This window comes from Pongo abelii, chromosome 4 (genome assembly GCF_028885655.2).
Source record: "Pongo abelii isolate AG06213 chromosome 4, NHGRI_mPonAbe1-v2.0_pri, whole genome shotgun sequence".
In the NCBI taxonomy this organism is placed as follows: domain Eukaryota; kingdom Metazoa; phylum Chordata; class Mammalia; order Primates; family Hominidae; genus Pongo; species Pongo abelii.
Window position 1 is genome coordinate 6665437 of NC_071989.2, and position 23184 is coordinate 6688620.

The 23184-nt window shown below is 42.5% G+C and overlaps 1 protein-coding gene across 3 annotated transcripts in view; it reads left to right on the forward strand.

The window, feature by feature from the left end:
- Positions 1-23184, forward strand: part of SRD5A1 (steroid 5 alpha-reductase 1) — a 37362-nt gene that overhangs the window by 1682 nt on the left and 12496 nt on the right. The window contains exons 2-3 of one of the 3 annotated variants that reach the window (XM_024247074.3): positions 17916-18082; positions 22170-22271. In XM_024247074.3, coding sequence (XP_024102842.1) covers positions 17916-18082; positions 22170-22271 — 269 coding nt within the window. Of the gene's footprint in view, positions 1-221; positions 9248-17915; positions 18083-22169; positions 22272-23184 lie in introns of those variants that run through there. The other 2 variants (XM_063724050.1, XM_054555393.2) reach the window with 2 other exon arrangements.

Consider the following 23184-nt stretch of genomic DNA (forward strand, 5'->3'; position numbering starts at 1 on the left):
TTCAAAATCAAATTTTAAACGTTTTCATTCAGGCTTCACAGTTAAAAAGGATGTCTCTACACCCAAGGAAGTTGAACTCACTGGCTGTGTGACTATGGGCAGTTTACCCAACCTTTCTGATTTGGGGTCCCACCTTAAAACACCCACTTCCCAGAGAGACAGGAAGAACTCAGTATGTGTTTATAAGCCTCTCTTCTTTCTCCTGGTGTCATGCATTCCAGCGAAGAGAAAGTACACAGCTCCACTGCTTGGAACCAGTGTTGTACCCAGCACAGTTTTTGGTACCTGAGTTCCCTGAAAACCAGCACCTTACCCTGTAACTGGTGCAGTCTGTGTCCTCAGTGTACTTTGATGACTTGCACTTTAAACAGGGGCAAATCAACATTCATCAGAGGCTTAGTAAGTACTGTATGCCTGAAACTCTTTGCCATTAGACAAAGTTGCCTAATTTTTTGGGGGGGGGGGGGAATGGGATCAACCATTGCTACAATTCGAATATTAGTCAGACTTTGCTGTTTGTATATACTTTTCCATAAATATACCAGAAGCTGTATGTCTGTTTCTTTATGGCTAAAAGCAATCTCAGGTCAGAGTATTCGGTGCTATCCTAGACCCATCACTCATGACCCCGGATGAGTTACCCCGGAAACCTTGCCCCACAGCAAGGTTTCCCCACCTGTAGAATGGGCATAGTGATGGAACCCCCCTGTGGGATCCCGTGAATTTTAAGCAAAGGCAACTCCCTAAAATGCTTGCATGGTGCTGGCGCATCTGAGTGCTCAGTACACGATACCTAGCACTATTTTGCATTGCTGTGAATGCATATCCAGATATGTACTCTGTGTGTCATTCATGTGCACTGCTGCCAGCCTCATGTGCCAGCAAAACTGTGGTGTTGGAAATCAAGGGAACACTTTACAAAGTTTTGCCTGACATCCCAAGTGGAAGCTTTTTAACTTGAGACATCATGTTTCATTGTAGCTACATTCACTCAAACAGAGAAATGAATGCAGCCTCCCAAAGGGCCAGAGTCACCTTGAATGATAGAACTTGAACAGCTCATTCACACAGAGTAGAACACGGAGACACAGCATGCTGCTGTCTTCCCTGAGGCTGTTGGATGAGGAGCTGCTGGGACGAAAGCCCACTTCCTATACTAATAGTTTAAAAGCTGCTCCAGGAGGATTGGCTGGGTCAGGTATAGTTTTTTTTAAACTGCTAGGCTATTTTTTTTTTTTGAGTTGTACGTGTTATTGTGTACATAGTCTATGTGGTTTGGGGACATTTACGTTTTCCAAATAGAAAAGATAAACATTTTCCATTCTACCCAAGCAACTAATTTATTAAACAGTCACTTGATCTAAGTCATGAGCACTTGGAAGAGAACCAGAGTGGAAACAGCATTTAGCACTGAACACAAACCATCCCAGCAGCCCCTGGAAGCGTCCTGGACCCCTTATTTGCACAGGGCCCTGCAGAGAACAGAGAACACCACACCCAGTGAGAGGAGGCTGTGGGTACAAGGATGACTCTTATGAAAGGCAGGAGAAAAGTGAGCCTGAGGAGGAGCTGGCCAGGCACAGCGAGTAGCACCTTACACATCCTGACAGGTGTGCACACAGGCCCTGTGCTGACCTGTGAAGTTTCGCTGGAGTGAGGTTGGGCCCTGCCTTGGGGAGCGAGAGCCTCTTTTGGGAGTGGCAAGGACCAGAGCCAGGTCCAGGGACTTTCCACAGTCCGTGAGGCCTGAAGGCAGCAGCAGAGCTACAGCTCTTCCCAGAGCAACTGACAGTTCTGGGAACAATGAGTACAGGACAGTCAGGTCAAGCAGGGAGGAAAGGTGAAGGAAGGGATAGAGGGAATGGTGCGCTTTCATGTATTTATTCAGCAAACACTTACAGAAGACTTAACGTGCCAGTGAGGATTTCTGGACCTGGCGTTGTGCTGGGGATATAGTGACAAGACATTCCCTTTGAGTTGAGGAGTAAAAGACAGGTTATGGAGAATCTATGGGGTCTTTTGGACACAAACACCAGGGAGGGAAGGACAGGCTGCCTGGAAGGGGACAGGGCTGGGGTGGGGGGATAGCCGTGACTCAGGACAAGCTGTGGTCCTGACCAGTTCCCCCAGGAGGGCAAAGGACATTTTCAGGAACATCTTTAGGGCTCGCGGTAGCGACAAGGATTGCCTGCCTCCTATCTGTGCTGAAGCCTCCTTCTGATCCCAGGGCGCTTGGGTTCTCGGGTGCAGGGGAGGCAGCGTCTCACTAGGGCCCTAGTCATGTAGAGCATGGAGTGGCGTCTGGCAAGGTGGCAGCCCCTGGAGGCAGGTGCCTTCCCCAGCCTCCTGGCAGGCCTCCCTAGGGCCCTCCGAAGCCTGTGCCTATTCCTATCACCTTTGTCCTCCACTCTGTGGCTACAGTGACGCCCCGCTGCATTTACCCTGTTCTCTGGCCCTCTATTTTGTCTCCCTGGGCTGGTGCTGTAACTCAGGTCCTCATCACCTGTGTTGGTTCTTGCTGGGCTTCTTCACTCTTCCCCACTGGTCTTTCTCTACCCTCATTTGTAAATCCTGCTTTGCTAGACACAGCAAAAGTCTCCCGGAGTCAAGGGCATTAGCTCTGAACTGTGTCGGAGTCGCTGAGGGGCTTTGTAGACTGTGCCTGACCTCAGGCTCTTTCTCTCCACCCACGCAGCTTTGTTCAGTATTCCCTGAACCCAGGCTGCTTTGCTCATGGATTTTCCTTCCCTGCTATTAGCAGTGAATTAGTCAGGGGATTGTCTCTTCATTGCACATTCATTTAACAAATAACTCCGAGGAGCCTGAGCAGGAGGTGCTGCTTGCCACAGGAGTCCTCAGTGACTGCCTTTGTTAGGACTGGTGGCCAAATGGTGCCCAGAGTGCACACAGTCAGATGCCCTGAGGCCTCCTCTTTCTGACACCTGTCCCAGGTTTGTACTCAGCCAGGTCCATGACCTTGTGGGACTTTGATTCTGTCTTTTTCTCTGACAATGGTGCCTTAAAAAATTGCACCTACTTTGATTTCTTGTTTCTCTCATGTAATTCTATTAATGGGCTCTTGTGGGGAGCCTAGCCCAGCTTCACTTTTAAATGTGTCATGGGTAATGTTAAAACACAGCAGGGAACTTTGAGGGTGAAGTATGTTAAAAGATAAACTCAGGTGCATTAAAATTATAGTTTTTTAGGCTGGGCGCAGTGGCTCATGCCTGTAATCCCAGCACGTTGGGAGGCCGAGGAAGGTGGATCACACGAGGTCAGGAGTTCGAGACCATCCTGACCAACATGCTGAAACCCTGTCTCTACTAAAAATACAAAATTTAGCTGGGTGTGGTGGCGCATGCCTGTAATCCCAGCTACTTGGGAGGCTGAGGCAGGAGAATCTCTTGAACCCAGAGGTGGAGGTGCAATCCAGCCTGGGCAACAAGCGCTAAACTCCATCTTAAAAAAAAAAAAAAAAAAAAAAGAAGTCATAGCGTTTTTTGGAGCAGACCAATTCATGAATCAGCACCAAACCACAAGCAGTATGAGCTCCACCTAGAAGGTGTGTGGGAAAGCAATTTTGTAAGACGTGTTTGCACAAGCAAGACAAAGGAAGCATTTGATTGGTCAGAGTGGAAAGTTCCAGAGGTTAGTGGGTGGTTTCTGCTTGGCACAATCTCTCATTAGAAGTCACTTGGCAGTTTCTGATTGGTTTAAGTTTCCTTCCACTGTTGGGTTTCCGTGTGCTTATGTAAGACACAAGACACCATCTCAGCCTAATGGCCTTCTAAATAATTTGTTTTAATAAGGGCATACTGAATCCTTGGCCCTTGCCTCATAGATTGGAATAATCTGAGAAAAGAAAAACTTCTATTCAAAAGTGTAGAATGATGAAAAGTGAAATAATGATAGCCAAGCGCTTATTTTAAGCATGCTTTGTTGGCAGCTGTGCAATTTGGCCATCATTTCAAAAGGCTTTTACAGAAGGAAAGGCTAGGCGAAAGGAACAGACCCAAATCTAGGAAGTGCTATAGATTTCAATGGTCTCAAGTTGTTAGGGGAAAAAAGCAATAAAGTCAATTATTAAAATTAACCACTCTCAGTTTTAAACATTTAAAAATGATTAAATCCACCATGGCCTAAATTACTCCCATATAACCAAATTCTCTATTTCATTGTTCCCAAACTTGGGGGTACAACATTATAGGTTGTCCTGAAAGATGATGTCCAGTTGCTTTGAGAGTCAAATCGTATGCTCAATAAATGTCTTGTTGTTATAAGTAAACCAAGGGATTATTATTCCAGTTTGTTGGGAAAATATTTCAAGGCATACTTCTTTAGTTCACTGTGTGAATTAAACAGGCATAGAACTTGCTTGTAAGACAACAAAACCCAAAAATCTTACTTTAAACGCTTTAAAAAACAGTTATTCCAAGTAGTTGCTTGCATTTTCATCCACTGGAATGCATACTGTATTATATTTTGAGTCTTTCCCCTTTGGAGCAGATCACGTCGAGCAGATGAGTATGAACTGTATGGGTAATTCTGCTGGTTTGAATAGCTGGATAAATCACTCAAGTGCTGCTTAGGAGCAGACGTTTGAGAAGCTCGGAGTTCTCAGTGCCCTTGTGTGGGTGCCACCCCACAGCCCTCGCAGACAGTAAGAATGGACATGGAGGCAGCCCCGATGATTTTGTTCTTTTCAATAATCCATTTTTCTTCCTGGGTACTTATAGGGTACTTTCTTTTTCCTTAGATGGATAATCTGTGTTTGCTTGTTTATTAATTTTGCCTGATTTTCTCCGAGCCTTTTTAGGAAATTGAATTTAGCCCAGGAAATTGAATTTCTCCATGTCTCTCATTCTGTCTGTTCTGAATGTTAGGTGCCAGGACTTAAGATACTTGTCAATATGGTATGTGAACAAACTTACAGGTGAAATACATGCTTGTTATGGAAAACTTAGAAAATAATTCAAGGAAAGAAATAAAAGCCGCCTATAATTTCATCTTAGAGATAAAGCTGACAGTATTGTGGTATTATCTTTTTCCCATATCTTTCATTGTTTTTAATAAGTTTTTTTCTAAGCAGTAGAGATACGCACATACAAACACATACAACATCTTGTAACCTACTTTTAGCAGTTGGTAAGTATTTCTTCTGACTTAACAGATTTATGACACATAACGTTCTTTTTAATCCAAGTGCTTCATAGTTTCTCTTAAAAATGGTTTCCATCTTAAGAGACTTACCTTAAGGGACTCACCTTCCTGTTCAATCCTTTATTTTCTCAAAGAGAGGGAATAGTTGTTTCCCATTGTTCCTCTATGGAAGGGTGATTTTGTGTGCAAATGGGATGGTGTAGGAGAAGGGGCTGTGAGTGCCCAAGCCTGTCCTAACTGGGGTAGTCTGGGCCGCAGACTGATGTGCTGTGAGTTCCATGAGTAATTTATGTCCAGGCAGGTGCACCCACCTTCCTTGCTATCTGAAATTGGCCCCATGGCCCTAAGTAGGACCCTGTCATTTATGTCTGGGGTCCGCTGCGCTCTCTCAAGTGCTGTTGTCCCTCTAGAGTCTAGACAAGACTCAGGTAAAAGCCATGCCCAGACACCTTCTTCCCGACCCCACCCCACGCGAGTTCCAAATTGGCCACAGTCAAAGGAAAATCTTCGCCGACAACAATGGATTTCCAAGGAAGAAAACTGAATAAAGCTAAAGGGAATGGCCCGCAAGAAGAAAAGCCTTCCAGGAGGTGCTGAGAGGGGCAGAGCGCTTCCTTGGAGCAGAGTCCCTAGGTCCAAGTCAGAGCTCTCTAGAGGAAGGGAAGTCAGGGAGGAAGATCTCACCTTCTCCTAGCGGTTGGAGGCAGAGGCAGCATTCCCCTCCTCTCCCCTACCACTCTGTTGACTTTAGCGGTTTTATGACAGGCCTATAGGCATCAGAGTTACTGGTGTCCCCTTCCAGGGCAGGAATCAGAGAACACCAGAAGAGACTGGTGTCGATCTTTGTGAGGCTCGGTTTCCAGTCCTTGCAGTTCTCAGACATTCACATGAGACAAAAAAGAGGGACAAATCTTATCCTGAGGTTCTTTGTGAATGTCTTATCCAGGGCATGTGCTAGAGCAGAAGTCATTCAAAAATGCAGATACACAGAAGCACATCCTCACTCCCAGAGCACAGCCAAACCTAGACCGCAGCAGCTGCAGCCATGTAGCACCAGTGCCCTGAGCAAAAGTACTTTCTAAGGAAGTCAAGTTGATGTCTCCAAAATATAACACACTTGTGCTAATTCAGACTAATCGTCAGCAGGCTTTTCTGGAAAGAGCCAGGTAGTGCATATCTTAGGCTTTGTGGGCCAAGATACTGGGTAGGTATTTACGATGAGAGAAAACACATTTTCACAAAAGTTTCAGTGGTAAATTCAAAATATATTATCTTAGTGCATTTTTTGTAATATATGTCTAATGAGAAGAATGGAATTCTTTTCTTGGTGAGGGATAACATTTCACTTATTGGGATTCAAAGTTAGTGTTTCCTATTATCAACATCTGTTGTAAATGTTCCTCTCTTAGTGTTGATCTGTCATGAGATTTTACGTATTTTATCTCTGTAAATGGAAGCGTTGACCTCAGTCCACATGTGTATGATTTTAATTGCGCATGATCATCACTTGGAAGGCACTCATGGAATCCTGTTAGATTCTTCCCTTGATGTTTGCCTTTCCGTATGGTATTACATTGCAGATTCATATCTTCCTATGGAGGATTAGATGGCAACTCTTCCACTGCACAGCTAAATGGATTTTGAAATATGGAAATCCAGGTTCACAAACACACTGTATTTAAACTTAGAATTTATATCCACTGCAAACTTATGTGAGCATGGAGAGCTCACTTCTTTTAATTTTAATAGCATGAAAAGTACAGAACGCAGTTTGATTGGAACAATGTCAGTTGTCATCAAAATGACTTTAACACAGGATGAGTTTTGCACACGAGTGCTGTTTTGCCTTGCAGCTTTAGGTTGAATTTATTATCAAGTCTGCAGTCAAAGCACTTAAGCCCTTCAGAACTCAATAATGGTGGTGAGGGTAGTTCTTGCTCAGAAAAGTTTCAGTCCCAGCTCTGAGCTCAAAATAATGTGATGAAACTTTATTAAGCCATCAAACTGGCGTATTGACCTGGGACAAATCGGCCTAGTCAGCTTATTTGTGACAAAAAGAGAACTGATGATGGTTGAGTCCATGAGAGGGATTGTCATTCGCTGTTGACACTATGGGCTCAATCACACACAATAGATTTTCTGCAAAAGACCTGCTGATACAAAGAATAGCATGAAACACCTTACATTTTTAGAAGCTTTGTAAGTTTGTAATTTGTTTGTTTTTTTTGTCCCATACATTTTTATCACCATCAGTTGTAACAGCTTAGCAGATTCCACTTTGGATTCTACTAAATTCGTGTTTTCTCAACATCTTTGAAAATATTCTCACCGGTAGTTGTTCTACACAGACTGTATAAAGAGCTTAAACCTTCATTCACTTCGGCCTTGATGTGAACTCCTCAAATAAACAACTGAGCCATATCAGTAACATCCGTAGACTCACCCAGAGCCGACAAAGACTGCTCATCATCTGCCTTGCTTTTTTGTTTTTAATTATTATTTTGAGACAGGATCTCACTCTGTCACCCAAGCTGGAGTGCAGTGGCATGATTCTCAGCTCACTGCAGCCTCCACCTCCCAGGCTCCGATGATCTTCCCGCCTCAGTCTCCTGAGTAGCTGGGACTACAGGCATGTACCACCACACCCAGCTAATTTTTGTATTTTTTGTAGAGAGGGGGTTTCGCCATGTTGCCCAGGCTAGTCACAGCAATCTACCTGCCTCAGCCTCCTGAAGTGCTGGGATTACAGGCATGAGCCACTGCATCCGGTCCTGCCTTGTTTAAATTGACTGTCAAGGTTGCTCCCAGTGTCCTTAACTCCTCTAGCAAGCGTTCTCCCCGAAAGGCTAATTGTGAGAAACAAGTGTGTATTCTCTGGACATGCCTCTTTGGCTGCCACTGTTGATTAACTCACCATTGATGCGCAGCTTTCCTTGCTTCACTAACCAATGAGCTGCCCGATAACCTAGTTTGGTTGCAGCCTCGTTTTCCTTTGTTTTGTGAAAAAATCGTGCTGCCTCGGCCTCCCTGTCTTAAATGTTCTAATTCTCTGACCGGTGCTTTTCTGTGAGTTGGGAATAGGCTGGTGAGTGCAGAGTCTGGTAATATTATCCTCTATTATATTCTTTTGACACAGTTCTAGTGTCATTGCCAGCTGACGTTTTTCAGGTCAGAATTCAACCCACAACTTGGATGCAAATTGGGAGAAATGGATTGAGGTTCGCTGGATGTGATTCTCACATCCCAGAGGGAACGTCCACCCCATATGCAGAATGTTTCCTGGGAGTTGCTTCTCTCACACTGCATTTGTCCATTGTTTAAATGGGTGACATCCAATGCAGAAGTGTCTTAGACCATTTTCAATTCTGTGTATTTCAAGCTTGCTAATATTTTCCCTTCCTGTTTTTCACCTTGCCTTCCTGTTATCCAGTATTGAATTTAGGATGGATTTTTTTCAGGTCCAGGGCCCGACCTCTTATGAACTGAGTCCTTTCTATTTTAATAGACATCTTTCTAAACCAAATCCAGGCCTTGTATTCTCCTTTTTATGTCTTGCTCTTTTTTTGTGTATTTCTTCAAACTTAGAATTTGAACACTTTCTCACCTCTATCCTGCAGTTTGCCTACTGGGAAATAACTTGAGGCTGTAACTGTCAGGGAAGTTTTCTCTCAACTTTCTCATACCGGTGTCCCTTTTGCTCTTTGCCACATTGAGAATCTCCTAAGCTGACTTCAGAAGTGGGCTGCCTGCTCTTGGTGCTTCTCAACTTGGTACACTGAGGGGTAGAGTGAGAGCCACTCTGTCTTCTGTCATTAATTCTGTCCATCCGGGTCTAACACAAGGCCTCCTATTCTGGTTGACAAATGGGCCGAGGCAGGAAGGATGTCTGATCACAAGTCAAGATTGCCTCCTATTTTTAAGGGAGCCTATGACAGTCCAAGAAGCACACACTTATCTCCATCAAAACCAAATTCTGCTTGTTCCACAGGAAATGTTGGTATGCAAGCACTTGCAGTGTGCTTACATCCCAAATGCCAGCCCATGGTACCCATTGTCTGTCCAGATCTGAATCATGATTCCAAGACGCAGAGAGAAATTGCTGGGATTCCCTGTTCTTATTCATTGCTTGGCAACACTACAGCTTCCAGGAGAATACCCACCTCACCGATGACACAACATTTGAATGCACACTTACTGGCCAACACGTGCGTTGCCGTAAATCAGTATGAAGTCTTCCTAGGGGTCCTGGCCTGAATGAGATGAGAACCTTGGAGGCTGCTTTTGACTCACATGAATGTCTTCCCCAGGAGTTAAGTGGGAGTGCTGGGGAGAGAGTGGCTTGAGGATGCACAGCCAGCATGACACTACTATTATGTGATTACTGTCGATGTTCATAACCATAACTAATGACTAATTATGACTTTACCCTGGCGCAAATGGTCAGAATGGAAACAAATAACAAGCTTTAAAGTTTTTCCTGCTCTATTAAGGTATAATTTACAAATAATAAAATTCACCCATTTTAAGTCTGTAATTTGGGCTGGGCGCAGTGGCTCAGGCCTGTAATTCCAACACTTTGGGAGGTAGAGGCGGGTGGATCACCTGAGGTCAGGAATTCGACACCAGCCTGACCAACATGGAGAAACCCCATCTCTACTAAAAATACAAAATTAGCTGGGTGTGGTAACACATGCCTGTAATCCCAGCTACTCGGGAGGCTGAGGCAGGAGAATCGCTTCAACCCAGGAGGTGGAGGTTGCGGTGAACCGAGATCACGCCACTGCACTCCAGCCTAGACCACAAGAGCGAAACTCCATCTCAAAAAAAAAAGAAGAGTCTGTAGTTTGATGAATTTTGGCGATTGCATATAGTTGTGTAATCATCACTGCAAATCAAGAGGTAGAGCAGTTGTATTCCTCTAAAAAGTTCCCTTTGTGTCTTTGCAGCCAGTCTCCACCCTGACTCTATTTTTGTCTTGTCTGGATTTCATAAGTCTAAACTCAGTTTCACAGTCTATTTTTTTAAATTTTTTTTTGTTATTATACTTGAAGTTCTAGGGTATATATGCAGAACGTGCAGGTTTGTTACATAGGTATACGCATGCCATGGTGGTTTGCTGCACCCATTAACCCGTGATTACATTAGGTATTTCTCCTAATGCTATCCCTCCCCCCATCCCCCACCCCCCAACAGGCCCCAGTGTGTGATGTCCCCCTCCCTGTGTCCATGTGTTCTCATTGTTCAACTCCCACTTATGAGTGAGAACATGCGGTATTTGGTTTTCTGTTCTTGTGTTAGTTTGCTGAGAATGATAGTTTCGAGCATCATCCATGTCCCTGCAAAGGATATGAACTCATCATTTTTTATGGCTGCATAGTATTCCATGGTGTATATTTGCCACATTTTCTTTATCCAGACTATCATTGATGGGCATTTGGGTTGGTTCCAAGTCTTTGCTATTGTGAACAGTGCCACAATAAACTTACGTGTACATGTGTCTTTATGGTAGAATGATTTATAATCCTTTGGGTATATACCCAGTAATGGGATTGCTGAGGCAAATGGTATTTCTAGTTCTAGATGCTTGAGGAATTGCCACACTGTCTTCCACAATGGTTGAACTAATTTACAGTCCCACCAACAGTGTAAAAGCGTTCCTATTTCTCCACATCTTCTCCAGCATCTGTTGTTTCCTGACTTTTTAATGATCACCATTCTACCTGGCATGACATGGTATGTCATTGTGGTTTTGATTTGCATTTCTCTAATTACCAGTGATGATGAGCATTTTTTCATATGTTTGTTGGCTGCATAAATGTCTTCTTTTCAGAAGTGTCTGTTCATATCCGTTGCCCACTTTTTGATGGGTTTTTTTTTTCTTGTAAATTTGTTTAAGTTCTTTGTAGATTCTGGATATTAGCCCTTTGTCAGATGGATACATTGTAAAAATTTTCTCCCATTCTGTAGGTTGCCTGTTCATTCTGATGATCGTTTCTTTTTCTGTGCAGAAGCTCTTTAGTTTAATTAGATCCCATTTGTCAATTTTGGCTTTTGTTGCCATTGCTTTTGGTGTTTTAGTCATGAAGTCTTTGCCCATGCCTATGTCCTGAATGGTATTACCTAGGATTTCTTCTAGGGTTTTTATGGTTTTAGGTCTTATATTTAAGTCTTTAATCCATCTTGAGTTAACTTTTGTAGAGGGTGTAAGGAGGGGATCCAGTTTCAGCTTTCTACATATGGCTAGCCAATTTTCCCACCACCATTTATTAAATAGAGAATCCTTTCCCCTTTGCTTGTTTTTGTCAGGTTCGTCAAAGATTAGATGGTTGTAGATGTGTGGTGTTATTTCTGAGGCCTCTGCTCTGTTCCATTGGTTTGTATATCTGTTTTGGTACCAGTACCATGCTGTTTTGGTTACTGTAGCCTTGTAGTATAGTTTAAAGTCAGGTAGCATGATGCCTCCAGGTTTGTTCTTTTTGCTTAGGATTGTCTTGGCTATGCGGGCTCTTTTTTGGTTCCATATGACCAAGTAGTTTTTTCCAATTCTGTGAAGAAAGTCAATGGTAACTTGATGGGGATAGCATTGAATTTATAAATTACTTTGGGCAGTATGGCCATTTTCACAATATTGATTCTTCCTATTCATGAGCATGGAATGTTTTTCCATTTGTTTGTGTCTCTCTGACTTCCTTTAGCAGTGGTTTGTAGTTCTCCTTGAAGAGGTCTTTCACATCCCTTGTAAGTTGTATTCCTAGGTATTTTATTCTCTTTGAAGCAATTGTGAATGGGAATTCACTCATGATTTGGCTGTTTGTCTGTTATTGGTGTATAGGAATGCTTGTGATTTTTGCACATTGATTTTGTATCCTGAGACTGCTGAATTTGCTTATCAGCTTAAGGATATTTTGGGCTGAGACAATGGGGTTTTCTAAGTATGCAGTCATGTCATCTGCAAACAGAGACAATTTGACTTCCTCTTTTCCTAATTCAATGCCCTTTATTTCTTTCTCTTGCCTGACTGCCCTGGCCAGAACTTCCAATACTATGTTGAGTAGGAGTGGTGAGAGAGGGCATCTTTGTCTTGTGCCAGTTTTCAAAGGGAATGCTTCCAGTTTTTGTTCATTCAGTATGATATTGGCTGTGGGTTTGTCATAAATAGCTGTTATTTTGAGATGCGTTCCATCAATACCTAGTTTATTGAGAGTTTTTAGCATGAAGGGCTGTTGAATTTTGTTGAAGGCCTTTTCTGCATCTATTGAGATAATCATGTGGTTTTTGTCATTGGTTCTGTTGATGTGATGGATTACATTTATTGATTTGCATATGCTGAACCAGACTTGCATCCCAGGGATGAAACAGACTTGATTGTGGTGGATAAGCTTTTTGATGTGCTGCTGGGTTCGGTTTGCCAGTATTTATTGAGGATTTTCCCATCAAGGTTCATCAGGGATATTGCCCTGAAATTTTCTTTGTTTGTTGTTTCTCTGCCAGGTTTTGGTATCAGGATGATGCTTGCCTCATAAAATGAGTTAGGGAGGATTCCCTCTTTTTCTATTGTTTGGAATAGTTTCACAAGGAATGGTAACAGCTCCTCTTTGTACCTCTGGTAGAATTCGGCTATGAATCCATCTGGTCCTGGATGTTTTTTGGTTGGTAGGCTATTAATTACTGCCTCAATTTCAGAATTTGTTATTGGTGTATTCAGGTATTCGACTTCTTCCTGGTTTAGCCTTGGGAGGGTGTATGTGTCCAGGAATTTATTTATTTCTTCTAGATTTTCTAGTTTATTTGCATAGAGGTGTTTATAGTATTCTCTGATGGTGGTTTGTATTTCTGTGGGACTGGTGGTGATATCCTCTTTATCATTTTTTTATTGCGTCTATTTGATTCTTCTCTCTTTTCTTCTTTATTAGTCTGGCTAGCAGTCTATCTATTTGTTGATCTTTCCAAAAAACCAACTCCTGGATTCATTGATTTTTTTGAAGGGTTTTTCATGTCTCTCTCTCCTTCAGTTCTGCTCTGATCTTACTTATTTCTTGTCTTCTGTTAGCTTTTGAATTTGTTTGTTCTTGCTTCTCTAGTTCTTTTAATTGTGATGTTAGGGTGTCGATTTTAGATCTTTCCTGCTTTCTCTTGCGGGCATTTAGTGCTATAAATTTCCCTCTACACACTGCTTTAAATTTGTCCCAAAGATTCTGGTATGTTGTATCTTTGTTCTTATTAGTTTTAAAGAACATCTTTATTTCTGCTTTCATTTTGTTATTTACCCAGTAGTCATTCAGGAGCAGGTTGTTCAGTTTCCATGTAGTTGTGTGGTTTTGAGTGAGTTTCTTAATCTTTAGTTCTAATTTGATTCCACTGTGATCTAAGAGACTGTTTGTTATGATTTCCATTCTTTTGCATTTGTTGAGGAGTGTTTTACTTCCAACTATGTGGTCAGTTTTAGAATAAGTGCGATGTGGTGCTGAGAAGAATGTATATTCTGTTGATTTGGGGTGGAGAGTTCTGTAGATGTCTACTAGGTCCTCTTGATCCAGAGCTGAGTTCAAGTCCTGGATATCCTTGTTAATTTTCTGTCTCATTGATCTGTCTAATATTGACAGTGGGGTGTTAAAGTCTCCCACTATTATTGTGTGGGAGTCTAAGTCTCTTTGTAGGTCTTTAAGAACTTGCTTTATGAATCTGGGTGCTCCTGTATTGGATGCATGTATATTTAAGATAGTTACCTCTGCTTGTTGCATTGATCACTTTACCATTATGCCCTTCTTTGTCTCTTTTGACCTTTTTGGTTTAAAATCTGTTTTCTCAGAGACTAGGATTGCAACCCATGCTTTTTGCTTTCCCTTTGCTTGGTAAATATTCCTCCATCCCTTTATTTTGAGCCTATGTGTGTCTTTGCACGTGAGATGGGTCTCCTGAATACAGCACACTGATGGGTCTTGTCTCTTTATCCAATTTGCCAGTCTGTTTCTTTCAATTGGGGCATTTAGCCTGTTTACATTTAAGGTTAGTATTGCTATCTGTGAATTTGATCCTTTCATTATGATGCTAGCTGGTTATTTTGCCCGTTTATGCAGTTTCTTCACAGTGTCGATGATCTTTACAATTTGGTATACTTTTGCAGTGGCTGGTACCGGTTGTTCCTTTCCATGTTTAGCGCTTCCTTCAGGAGCTCTTGTAAGGCAGGCTCCTGATGGTGACAAAATCTCTCAGCATTTGCTTGTCTGTAAAAGATTTAATTTCTCCTTCACTTATGAAGCTTAGTTTGGCTGGATATGAAATTCCAGATATGAAAGAAAAGAAAATTATTTTCTTTCAGAATGTTGAATATTGGCCCCCACTCTCTTCTGGCTTGTAAGGTTTCTGCCAAGAGATCTGCCGTTAGTCTGATGGGCTTCCCTTTGTGGGTAACCAGACCTTTCTCTCTGGCTGCCCGTAACATTTTTTCCTTCATTTCAACCTGTGTCTTGGGGTTGCTCTCCTCGAGGAGTATCTTTGTGGTGTTCTCTGTATTTCCTGAATTTGAATGTTGGCCTCCCTTGCTACGTTGGGGAAGTTCTCCTGGATAATATTCTGAAGAGTGTTTTCCAACTTGGTTCCATTCTTCCCATCACTTTCGGGTACAAGAGTCAAACGTAGATTTGGTCTTTTCACATAGTCCCCTATTTCTTGGAGGCTTTGTTCCTTTTCACTCTAATCTTGTCTTCTTGTTTTATTTCATTGAGTTGATCTTCAATGACTGATATCCTTTTTCCACTTGATCGATTTGGCTATTGATACTTGTGTATGCTTCACGAAGTTTTTGTGCTGTGTTTTTCAGCTGCATCAGGTCATTTATGTTCTTCTCTAAGCAGGTTATTCTAGTTAGCAATTCGTCTAAGCTTTTTTCCAGGTTCTTATCTTCTTGCATTGGGTTAGAACATGCTCCTTTGGCTCAGAGGAGTTTGTTATTACCCACCTTCTGAAGCCTACTTCTGTCAATTCGTCAAACTGATTCTCTGTCCAGTTTTGTTCCCTTGCTGGCAAGGAATTGTGATCCTTTGGAGGAGAAGAGGCATTCTGGTTTTTTGAATTTTCAGCCTTTTTGCACTGGTTTTTCCCCATCTTTGTGGATTTATCTCCCTTTGGTCTTTGATGTTGGTGATATTGATACTATTTTTTTTCTGTTTGTTAGTTTTCCTTCTAACAGGCCACTCTGCTGCAAGTCTGCCTGAGTTTGCTGGAGGTCCACTCCAGACCCTGTTTGCCTGGGTATCACCAGTGGAGGCTGCAGAACAGCAAACATTGCTGCCTGTTCCTACCTCTGGAAGCTTCATCCCAGAGGGGCACCCACCAGATGCCAGCCAGAGCTCTCCAGTATGAGGTGTCTATTGGCCCCTACTGGGAGGAGTCTTCCAGTGTGGATACACGGGGGGTCAGGACACACTTGAGGAGGTTGTCCCTTATCAGAGCTCCAGCTCTGTGCTGGGAGAACCACTGCTCTCTTCAGAGCTGTCAGGCAGAGATGTTTAAGTCTGCTGAAGCCGCGTCCAGAGCCGCCCCCTCTCCCAGGTGCTCTGTCCCAGGGAGCTGCGGTTGGCTCTGCCCAGTTCAAACTTCCTGGGGCTTTGTTTACACTGTGAGGGTAAAACCGTCTACTTAAGCCTCAGCAATGGCAGATGCCCATCCCCCCACCAAGCTCTAGCATCCCAGGTCAACCTCAAACTGGTCTGGAGCAGCGAGAATTTCAAGCCAGTGGATCTTAGCTTGCTGGGCTCCATCGGCGTGGGACCCACTGAGCCAGGCACTGGAGAGAATCTCCTGGTCTGCTGGTTGCGAAGACTATGGGAAAAGCATAATGTCTGGGCCAGAATGCACCGTTCCTCCTGGTACAGTCTCTCACGGCTTCCCTTGGCTAGGAAAGGGAAATCCCTCGACCCCTTGCACTTCCTGGGTGAGGCGATGCCCCACCCTGCTTCGGCTCGACCTCCGTGGGCTGCACCCACTGTCCAACCAGTCCCAGTGAGATAAGCCAGTTACCTCAGTTGGAAATGCAGGAATCACCCACCTTCTGTGTCGATCTCGCTGGGAGCTGCAAGACCGGAGCTGTTCCTATTCAGCCATCTTGCCCGCCCACCCGTCACAATCTATTAATATATAGAGAGCAGTAATATTGCCCAAAAAGGGAAAGTTAATCTTTGTGGTTAATCCTCTCCCCTGAGTCTCATTTTGCCTTTTCTATAATTACATAAGTCTAAATTGGATTTATTTCATTGGTAACAGTGCTATTCATGTTGTCTTTCTTTCTTCTTGGGTCAGTTTTGGTCATCTGTGTCTTTTAAGGACTTTGTCTATTTCATCAAGTTGTTAAATTTATTGGTATAAGGTTGTTCATAATAGTTCCTTATTGTCTGGGTGGATCACGTGAGCCCAGGAGTTCAAGACCAGAACTAGAGATCAGACATAGAGAGACCCCGTCTCTACAAAAAAAAGTTTTGAAATTAGCCAGGTGTGGTGGTGTGTGCCTGAGGTCCCAGCTACTCAGGAAGCTGAGTCAGGAGGATCACTTGAGCCTAGGATGTTGAGGCTGCAGTGAGCCATGATTGCCGCACTGCACTCTAGCCTGGGTGACAGAGCAAGACCCTGTCTTGAAAAAAAAAAGAGTTCCTTATTATCCTCTTAAGGTCTGTAGGATATGTAGTGATGTCCCCTCTTTCAATGTGTTATACACTTATATTAAAAAGAAAATTCAAACAGCGAATAACATTTTGCATTCTCTTTATAATTTTCTAATTTCTTGTCCTTTTATTTTCACTCATTAAACCTTTAGTAAAGTTCACCTAAGCCAGTGTAGTACAACAGAACATGATCTTTCAATTGCCCTGATTTACATTTAAGCTCAGCCACTCACTAGCCCATGGCCTTGAGCAGCTTACTTAACCACTCTGAGTCTTAATTTTATCCTCTATCAAATGTGGATAAGAGTGCCTCTGCCTAGTTAGCTGAGGGGGGGGCCGGGAGTCGTGGGGGGAGTTGGGGGTAGGGCTAGCAGGTGAAAGTGCTCAGTGAATGGGAGCCATTGCAATGGTGATGGATGATGTGATGATGTGTTCCAAATCTTATTGCTTAGACTAGGACTAGTTAATGGTTTTAGGATAGTGGAAATCTTGAGAGCCTCTTGAAGCCCCTAGTTTTCTCAAATTCAGCGTATTCTGTTTTATATTGTATGTAAGTAGAATCTGGAGTTTGTACACTGTGGTAAACATGATTGAAACGTGGTAATGCTTTATGTAAAAATCTGCTTTTTGGCTGGATACAGTGACTCACACCTATAATCCCAACATTTTGGGAGGACAAGGCAAGAAGATCACTTGAGGCCGAAGTTTGAGACCAGCCTGAGCAACAGAGTGATACCTGGTCTTTACAAAATAATAATAATAATAATAATAACAAGTGTGGTGGCACATGCTTGTAGTCCCAGCTACTCGAGAGGCTGGGACAGGAAGATCGCTTAAGCCCTGGAACTCAAGGCTGCAGTGAGCCATGATCATGCCACTGCACTGCAGCCTGGGCAACACAGCAAGAACCTGTCTCGAAAAATAAAATTAAAATCAAAATCCACTTTTAGCTTAGAAATAATAAATCAGTATGAATGTTACTGAGGATGACATTTGTACAAGAAAGTAAGATTTAAAAGCCAAATCATTTAAGATAGGATTACGGAAATTATCATCTTTAATTTTTTAAAAAGTTTTGCCTGTTTCTTGTTTCCTAAGGTGCTTAATTTACCCATTTCTGATGCGAGGAGGAAAGCCTATGCCACTGTTGGCATGTACAATGGCGATTATGTTCTGTACCTGTAACGGCTATTTGCAAAGCAGATACTTGAGCCATTGTGCAGTGTATGCTGATGACTGGGTAACAGATCCCCGTTTTCTAATAGGTGAGTGTCCACAGCAGTGAACTCCGCCTTGTTCACATCATTGCTTTTATGTTGATGTCCCAGTGGTTTCCAATGAGAAAGTCCAAGCTTCCTGTGAGAACAAAGACTCACAACAGAGAGAGCAGCAGGACCCCGGAGTCCCCATGGGAGAGCCCAGCTGTCTCAGCACAGCTGGAGGCAGGGAGGTGACACAGGTGCTGGGTGCCTTCCCCCGCACGGGCAGGCGCTGAAGCACAGGTGCCTGGTCAGGCCAAGAACCCAAAAATAGCAGCGTGCCGTAGCAGAATGAGCAGGGACTAAAGATTGAGACCCTTTGGCCACTCACTGACCACATAATCTCCTGCGGTTCCTTCCTACAGTGCAGACTGTAGGAGGACTGGGTTATCTTCCTACAGTGCAGCTTCTGTGATTCTATGAACTTGAATCAACTTTTAGGTTTATGAAGTTGTTGAATTTTTTTATTTGTATCAGTTAATGTGAATTAATGTACATTTTCAACCTCTAATTATAACTTTATTAAGTTCTAAGCAAGAATGAAAATAAAACAGCCATCAAAAATATTTGCAAGAGCATTAAAAATTAACAATCTGGCTGGGTGCGGTGGCTCACACTGTAATCCTAGCAGTTTGGGAGGCTGAGGTGGGCAGATTACTTGAATCCAGGAGTTCAAGACCAGCCTGGGTAACATGAGGAAACTCCAGCTCTACAAAAAATACAAAAATGTAGCTGGGCATGGTGACATGCACCTGTGGTCCCAGCTTACTCAGAGGCACTAAGGTGGGAGGATCACCTGAGGCCAGGAGATCAAGGCTGCAGTGAGCCATAATTGTGCCACTGCGTTCCAGCCCAGGTGACAGAGTGAGACTCTGTCTAAAGAAGAAAAAAAAAAACAACTCAGGAATCTTATATATAAGAAAGGTTCTTCTATATATTTGTTTAGTCTATCCTAGCATTTAGATATTAAACCATACTGAGGTGTAGCTTACAACGGTAGCATGCTAAAAGTCTGAAGTCAGTCTGTCAGATTTGCAAACTACCCTGCAGTACTTCACCTTAAGCTACATAAAGTGACCTTACATTGCATTTTGCTTTTTCTCCATGTGTATTAATTTATAATCATAGAAATAAACTAACACTTGGATAGTACTTTGTTGCTGAGAGATCATTTTTACATTTCTCAGCCATGTTTTTTTGTCAGTGAATTAGAATTTTATTCCAAGGTTTCATCATGCCTGAGGATCGTTACAGTGAGACACTCGTCCCTCCTCTACAAAAGGAGGGTTGGCTGAGAAGGCGTTTCAAGATCCTTTTCTAGCCCCAGAAATCTGTGCCTCCATGAACTGCTAGACTAAATTGTCTGGTACTAAATTGTTGTACAGTACCCCCAAATATCTTCTTGGTTTACCTGCTTTTTGACTACTTTATTTTCTTCTGCCCTACCTGTCAAAAGGAAGAACAGGCTTTTGAGTTCCTGTGCAGATGACACGATTTATGCCTCCCCATGTTCTCTGAGGCAGAAAGGATGCCCATAAGACGTGAAAGGTCAGAAGAGTTACACAGCTGGCCCAAGACATCTAGACGCAGTGAATGGCAGAGCGGTGATTTCCACCGCCTCACCAAGCTGAGTGTCCACAAGTGGCAACAAGGAATAAGAGGAAGGGGAATTTCTTTCTTTTTTCTTTTTAACTAAAGATATAGGTTTTAAATGTTTGCTAGAGAGTCTCATGGGACTCACTTCTATGATGAACAACAACAAAAGAACCCTCCTATTTAAAGTAGCTCCGCAGATGGTTCGCATCACGTAGAGGTGACCGTGAAGCTGGTCAGAGATTCCAGACACCAATCAATTGTAGACAGACCTCTTGACTTCTCTGCAATTAAACAGGATTTGAAAAGGAAAAAATATGCCAATTGGAAGACAATCTAGGTTACCTTTTGTGTGTTATATTTATTGCCTAGAGTTTATTGTTTTGTGAGGAAACAGACATGAAATTACATAAATAAGTAATTATGCCTACTGTAGTTACCATGAAGTAATAAGCAAATAATAATAATAAATTTTTTTTTGAGATGGACTCTCACTCTATCACCTAGGCTGGAGTGCAGAGGTGCAATCTCGGCTCACTGCAACCTCTGCCTCCTGGGTTCAAGAGATTCTCCTGCCTCAGCCTCCCAAGTAGCTGGGACTATAGGTGCATGCCACTATGCCCAGCTAATTTTTCTGTTTTTTTTAGTAAAGACAGGGTTTCATCATGTTGGCCCGACTGGTCTTGGACTCCTGACCTCAGGTGATTCACCCGCCTCAGCCTCCCAAAGTGGTTGGATTACAGGTGTGAGCCACCGTGCCCAGCAAATTTCTAACAAAAGGTTTTCCAAAACAGCAAAAGTGGTTAATCTAAAATATTTTTATAGAAAGATTTTAAGTTTTTTTGTTTGTTTGTTTGTTTGTTTGTTTTTTAGGCAGCCTATCATCCAGGCTGGAGTGCAGTGGTGCGATCTTGGCTCATGGCAACATGTGCCTCCCAGGTTCAAGCAATTCTTATGCCTCAGCCTCAGAGTAGCTGGGATTACGGGTGTGTGCCATCTTACCTGGTTAATTTTTGTATTTTCAGTAGAGATGGGGTTTCACCATGTTGGCCAGGCCAGTCTTGAACTCCTAGCCTGAAGTGATCTGCCCATCCTGGCCTCCCAAAGTGCTGGGATTATAGGTGTGAGCCACTGTGCCCAGCCAGATTTTAAGATTCTTATAAATGGAATTAAATATTTAGCTTAGATGAACACAAGTACTAGTTTTCTTCCAATCTAAGCAATAAAGGGAGCTTGTCTCCTAGAAGAAACATAAAGTAGCTATGTTATTTAGACAACATGATTTCTTTCTAGAACCTCATATTGGAAGCCAAATTACCTAGGAGTGAAATACTAAAATCCCAAAAAGGTAGCAAATCAACTATAAATGTATGGATCCAATAAATGACTTACAAAACCTATTATAAAACTTGGTATGAACTGCTTTGCTTAGAAAAAAAAAAAAAAAAGCTGATTACAGTGGCAAAATCAGAAGGAAGAAATCTTGAAACCCTTGCTATAGACCAGAAGGTTTTCCATGTCCTTTTTCTAACTGTGAAAAAGTATTCAGTGTCACTGATGTGACATTATTATCAAATAATAATGATACCGCACGTGTACATTGATTTAATATTGAACTGAGAGCCAGCATTAAGCAGCATCTGTCTTTCACATTTTAAAAAAGTATATCAGAACCATCAGGTTAACCTCTTTTTATCAATATTTCTTTTATAAAACACTGTTTTGGCCTTTTGCCTTTTCTTGATGGAATTAATTAATGTGATACTAACAACTCTCCTTTAAGCGATGAAAAAATCCCTGCAGATTTGTAAGAATAGGAGAGAAAACTGGGGATACCGTGGGATTCTGGGGAGAACTGTGCAGCCGGCCACGGGAGACTCTTGTCAAGAACCGAAGAGGAAGGACTGACCGAGGAATGCTGATTGATGAGCCTGGAGGAATTCTGCAGTGGGGGAAATGTAGATGTGCGTTAATTTGTTTAAATGAGGTTGTAAATAAGAGCAGAAGACCAGAGATCTGCTCCTAGGAACTGCCACCCCTCAAGGGGTGGCATACAGCCAGTGGTGACAGAGCAGCACAGGAGCATCACCCCTCCTGGTTCATGTGGTGGAAATGGTAGCATTGCCTCATGCAGATTTTGTGAGAAATAATTGGGGTGAGTCTGTCTGGTGGGCTGACTCCCTGATGCTCCCTGGAAAGGAGCCGTGTGCCCAAGTCAGATTTCGGTCCATACTTGTCATCCTGAAAATGTAGATTGTGATGATCAGGTCAAAGTATTTTGAGTATATTAGAAGATGTATTTGTATTATTAGAAAAACAAAGCCCTGCTTGGCATACCTGACAACAGTGCTTAGTGGTTTTTACTACCAGTTACGGCTAATATGTTACACTAACAATGGTAATATGAAGGGTTGCAATAATACTGTTCAGTCAGGCTGGGGCTCGTAGTGAAATTTTATGGTTTATTAGCCATAATCATATTGCAATGTTTTTCCTTTAGGTTTTGGCTTATGGTTAACGGGCATGTTGATAAACATCCATTCAGATCATATCCTAAGGAATCTCAGAAAACCAGGAGACACTGGATACAAAATACCAAGGGGTACGTACTGAAAGTGAAGAATTTCTGTGAAAGTTGCGTGCCATGGTTCCTGGCTATTTTAGTGTTGCCAGCTCTAAGAAGTAGTAGCATAGTATTAGCTACAAGTTTTCAGTGTAAGTCATCATTAATAACAAGTGCTATTGTTATTGTCTTATTAGAACAACAAAAGAATCAAATCTGGCTAACTGAACAGTTATTAAACAAAGCAGAAACTCCAGTTATATCTGTGCTTGGAAAGAGAGGATGAGGAAGAATTTATGATTTATGAGGAGTGTCTGACACTTCTGTTTCTAGCAGTATAATGGAATAGATACTTTGACCCTCCTCTGAAAGCAGTTTAAAATGTTGGAATATTGTGAAAATCTTCTTAAATGCATCAGTATACTATCAAGAAAGGAAGTAATCATCAGAGGACAAGATCTAGGTGAATGGTGGAATCTGGAGCATGTCTTTTGAGAATTTGTGACGAGGCGCCGACCCTCATGCTGGTTTATAGCCCAGATTCGCACTACTTGTATAGTATGAAAAATCTCAAGCCATAAATTAATTTCCATGGCCTAGGGTGGTGGTGGACTCTCCTGGCCAGCAAAAGCCCAGATGCCCAAGGGGATCTGCATTCAACCTGAGTCTCAAAGAACCCAATGTGCCACGTTCCACAGAGTAAGAGGCACGGTCACAAGGTACAGAACCCACAAGGAAGTACAGCACCATGAGGGAGAGCGTAATTCAACATGAAAGATTTCAGATGTTAGAATTAATGGAAACACTATAAAGTGAGTATTTGAAATGCTTTTTAAAAGGAGTAGATTACAATTAGGAGTAAAGAAGCAATGTACCATAAAAAGGACTAGAAACCAATAGAGCTTCAGAAAAAATTTTTTAAAGTACATAAATCTAAAACTTTAATAGAGAA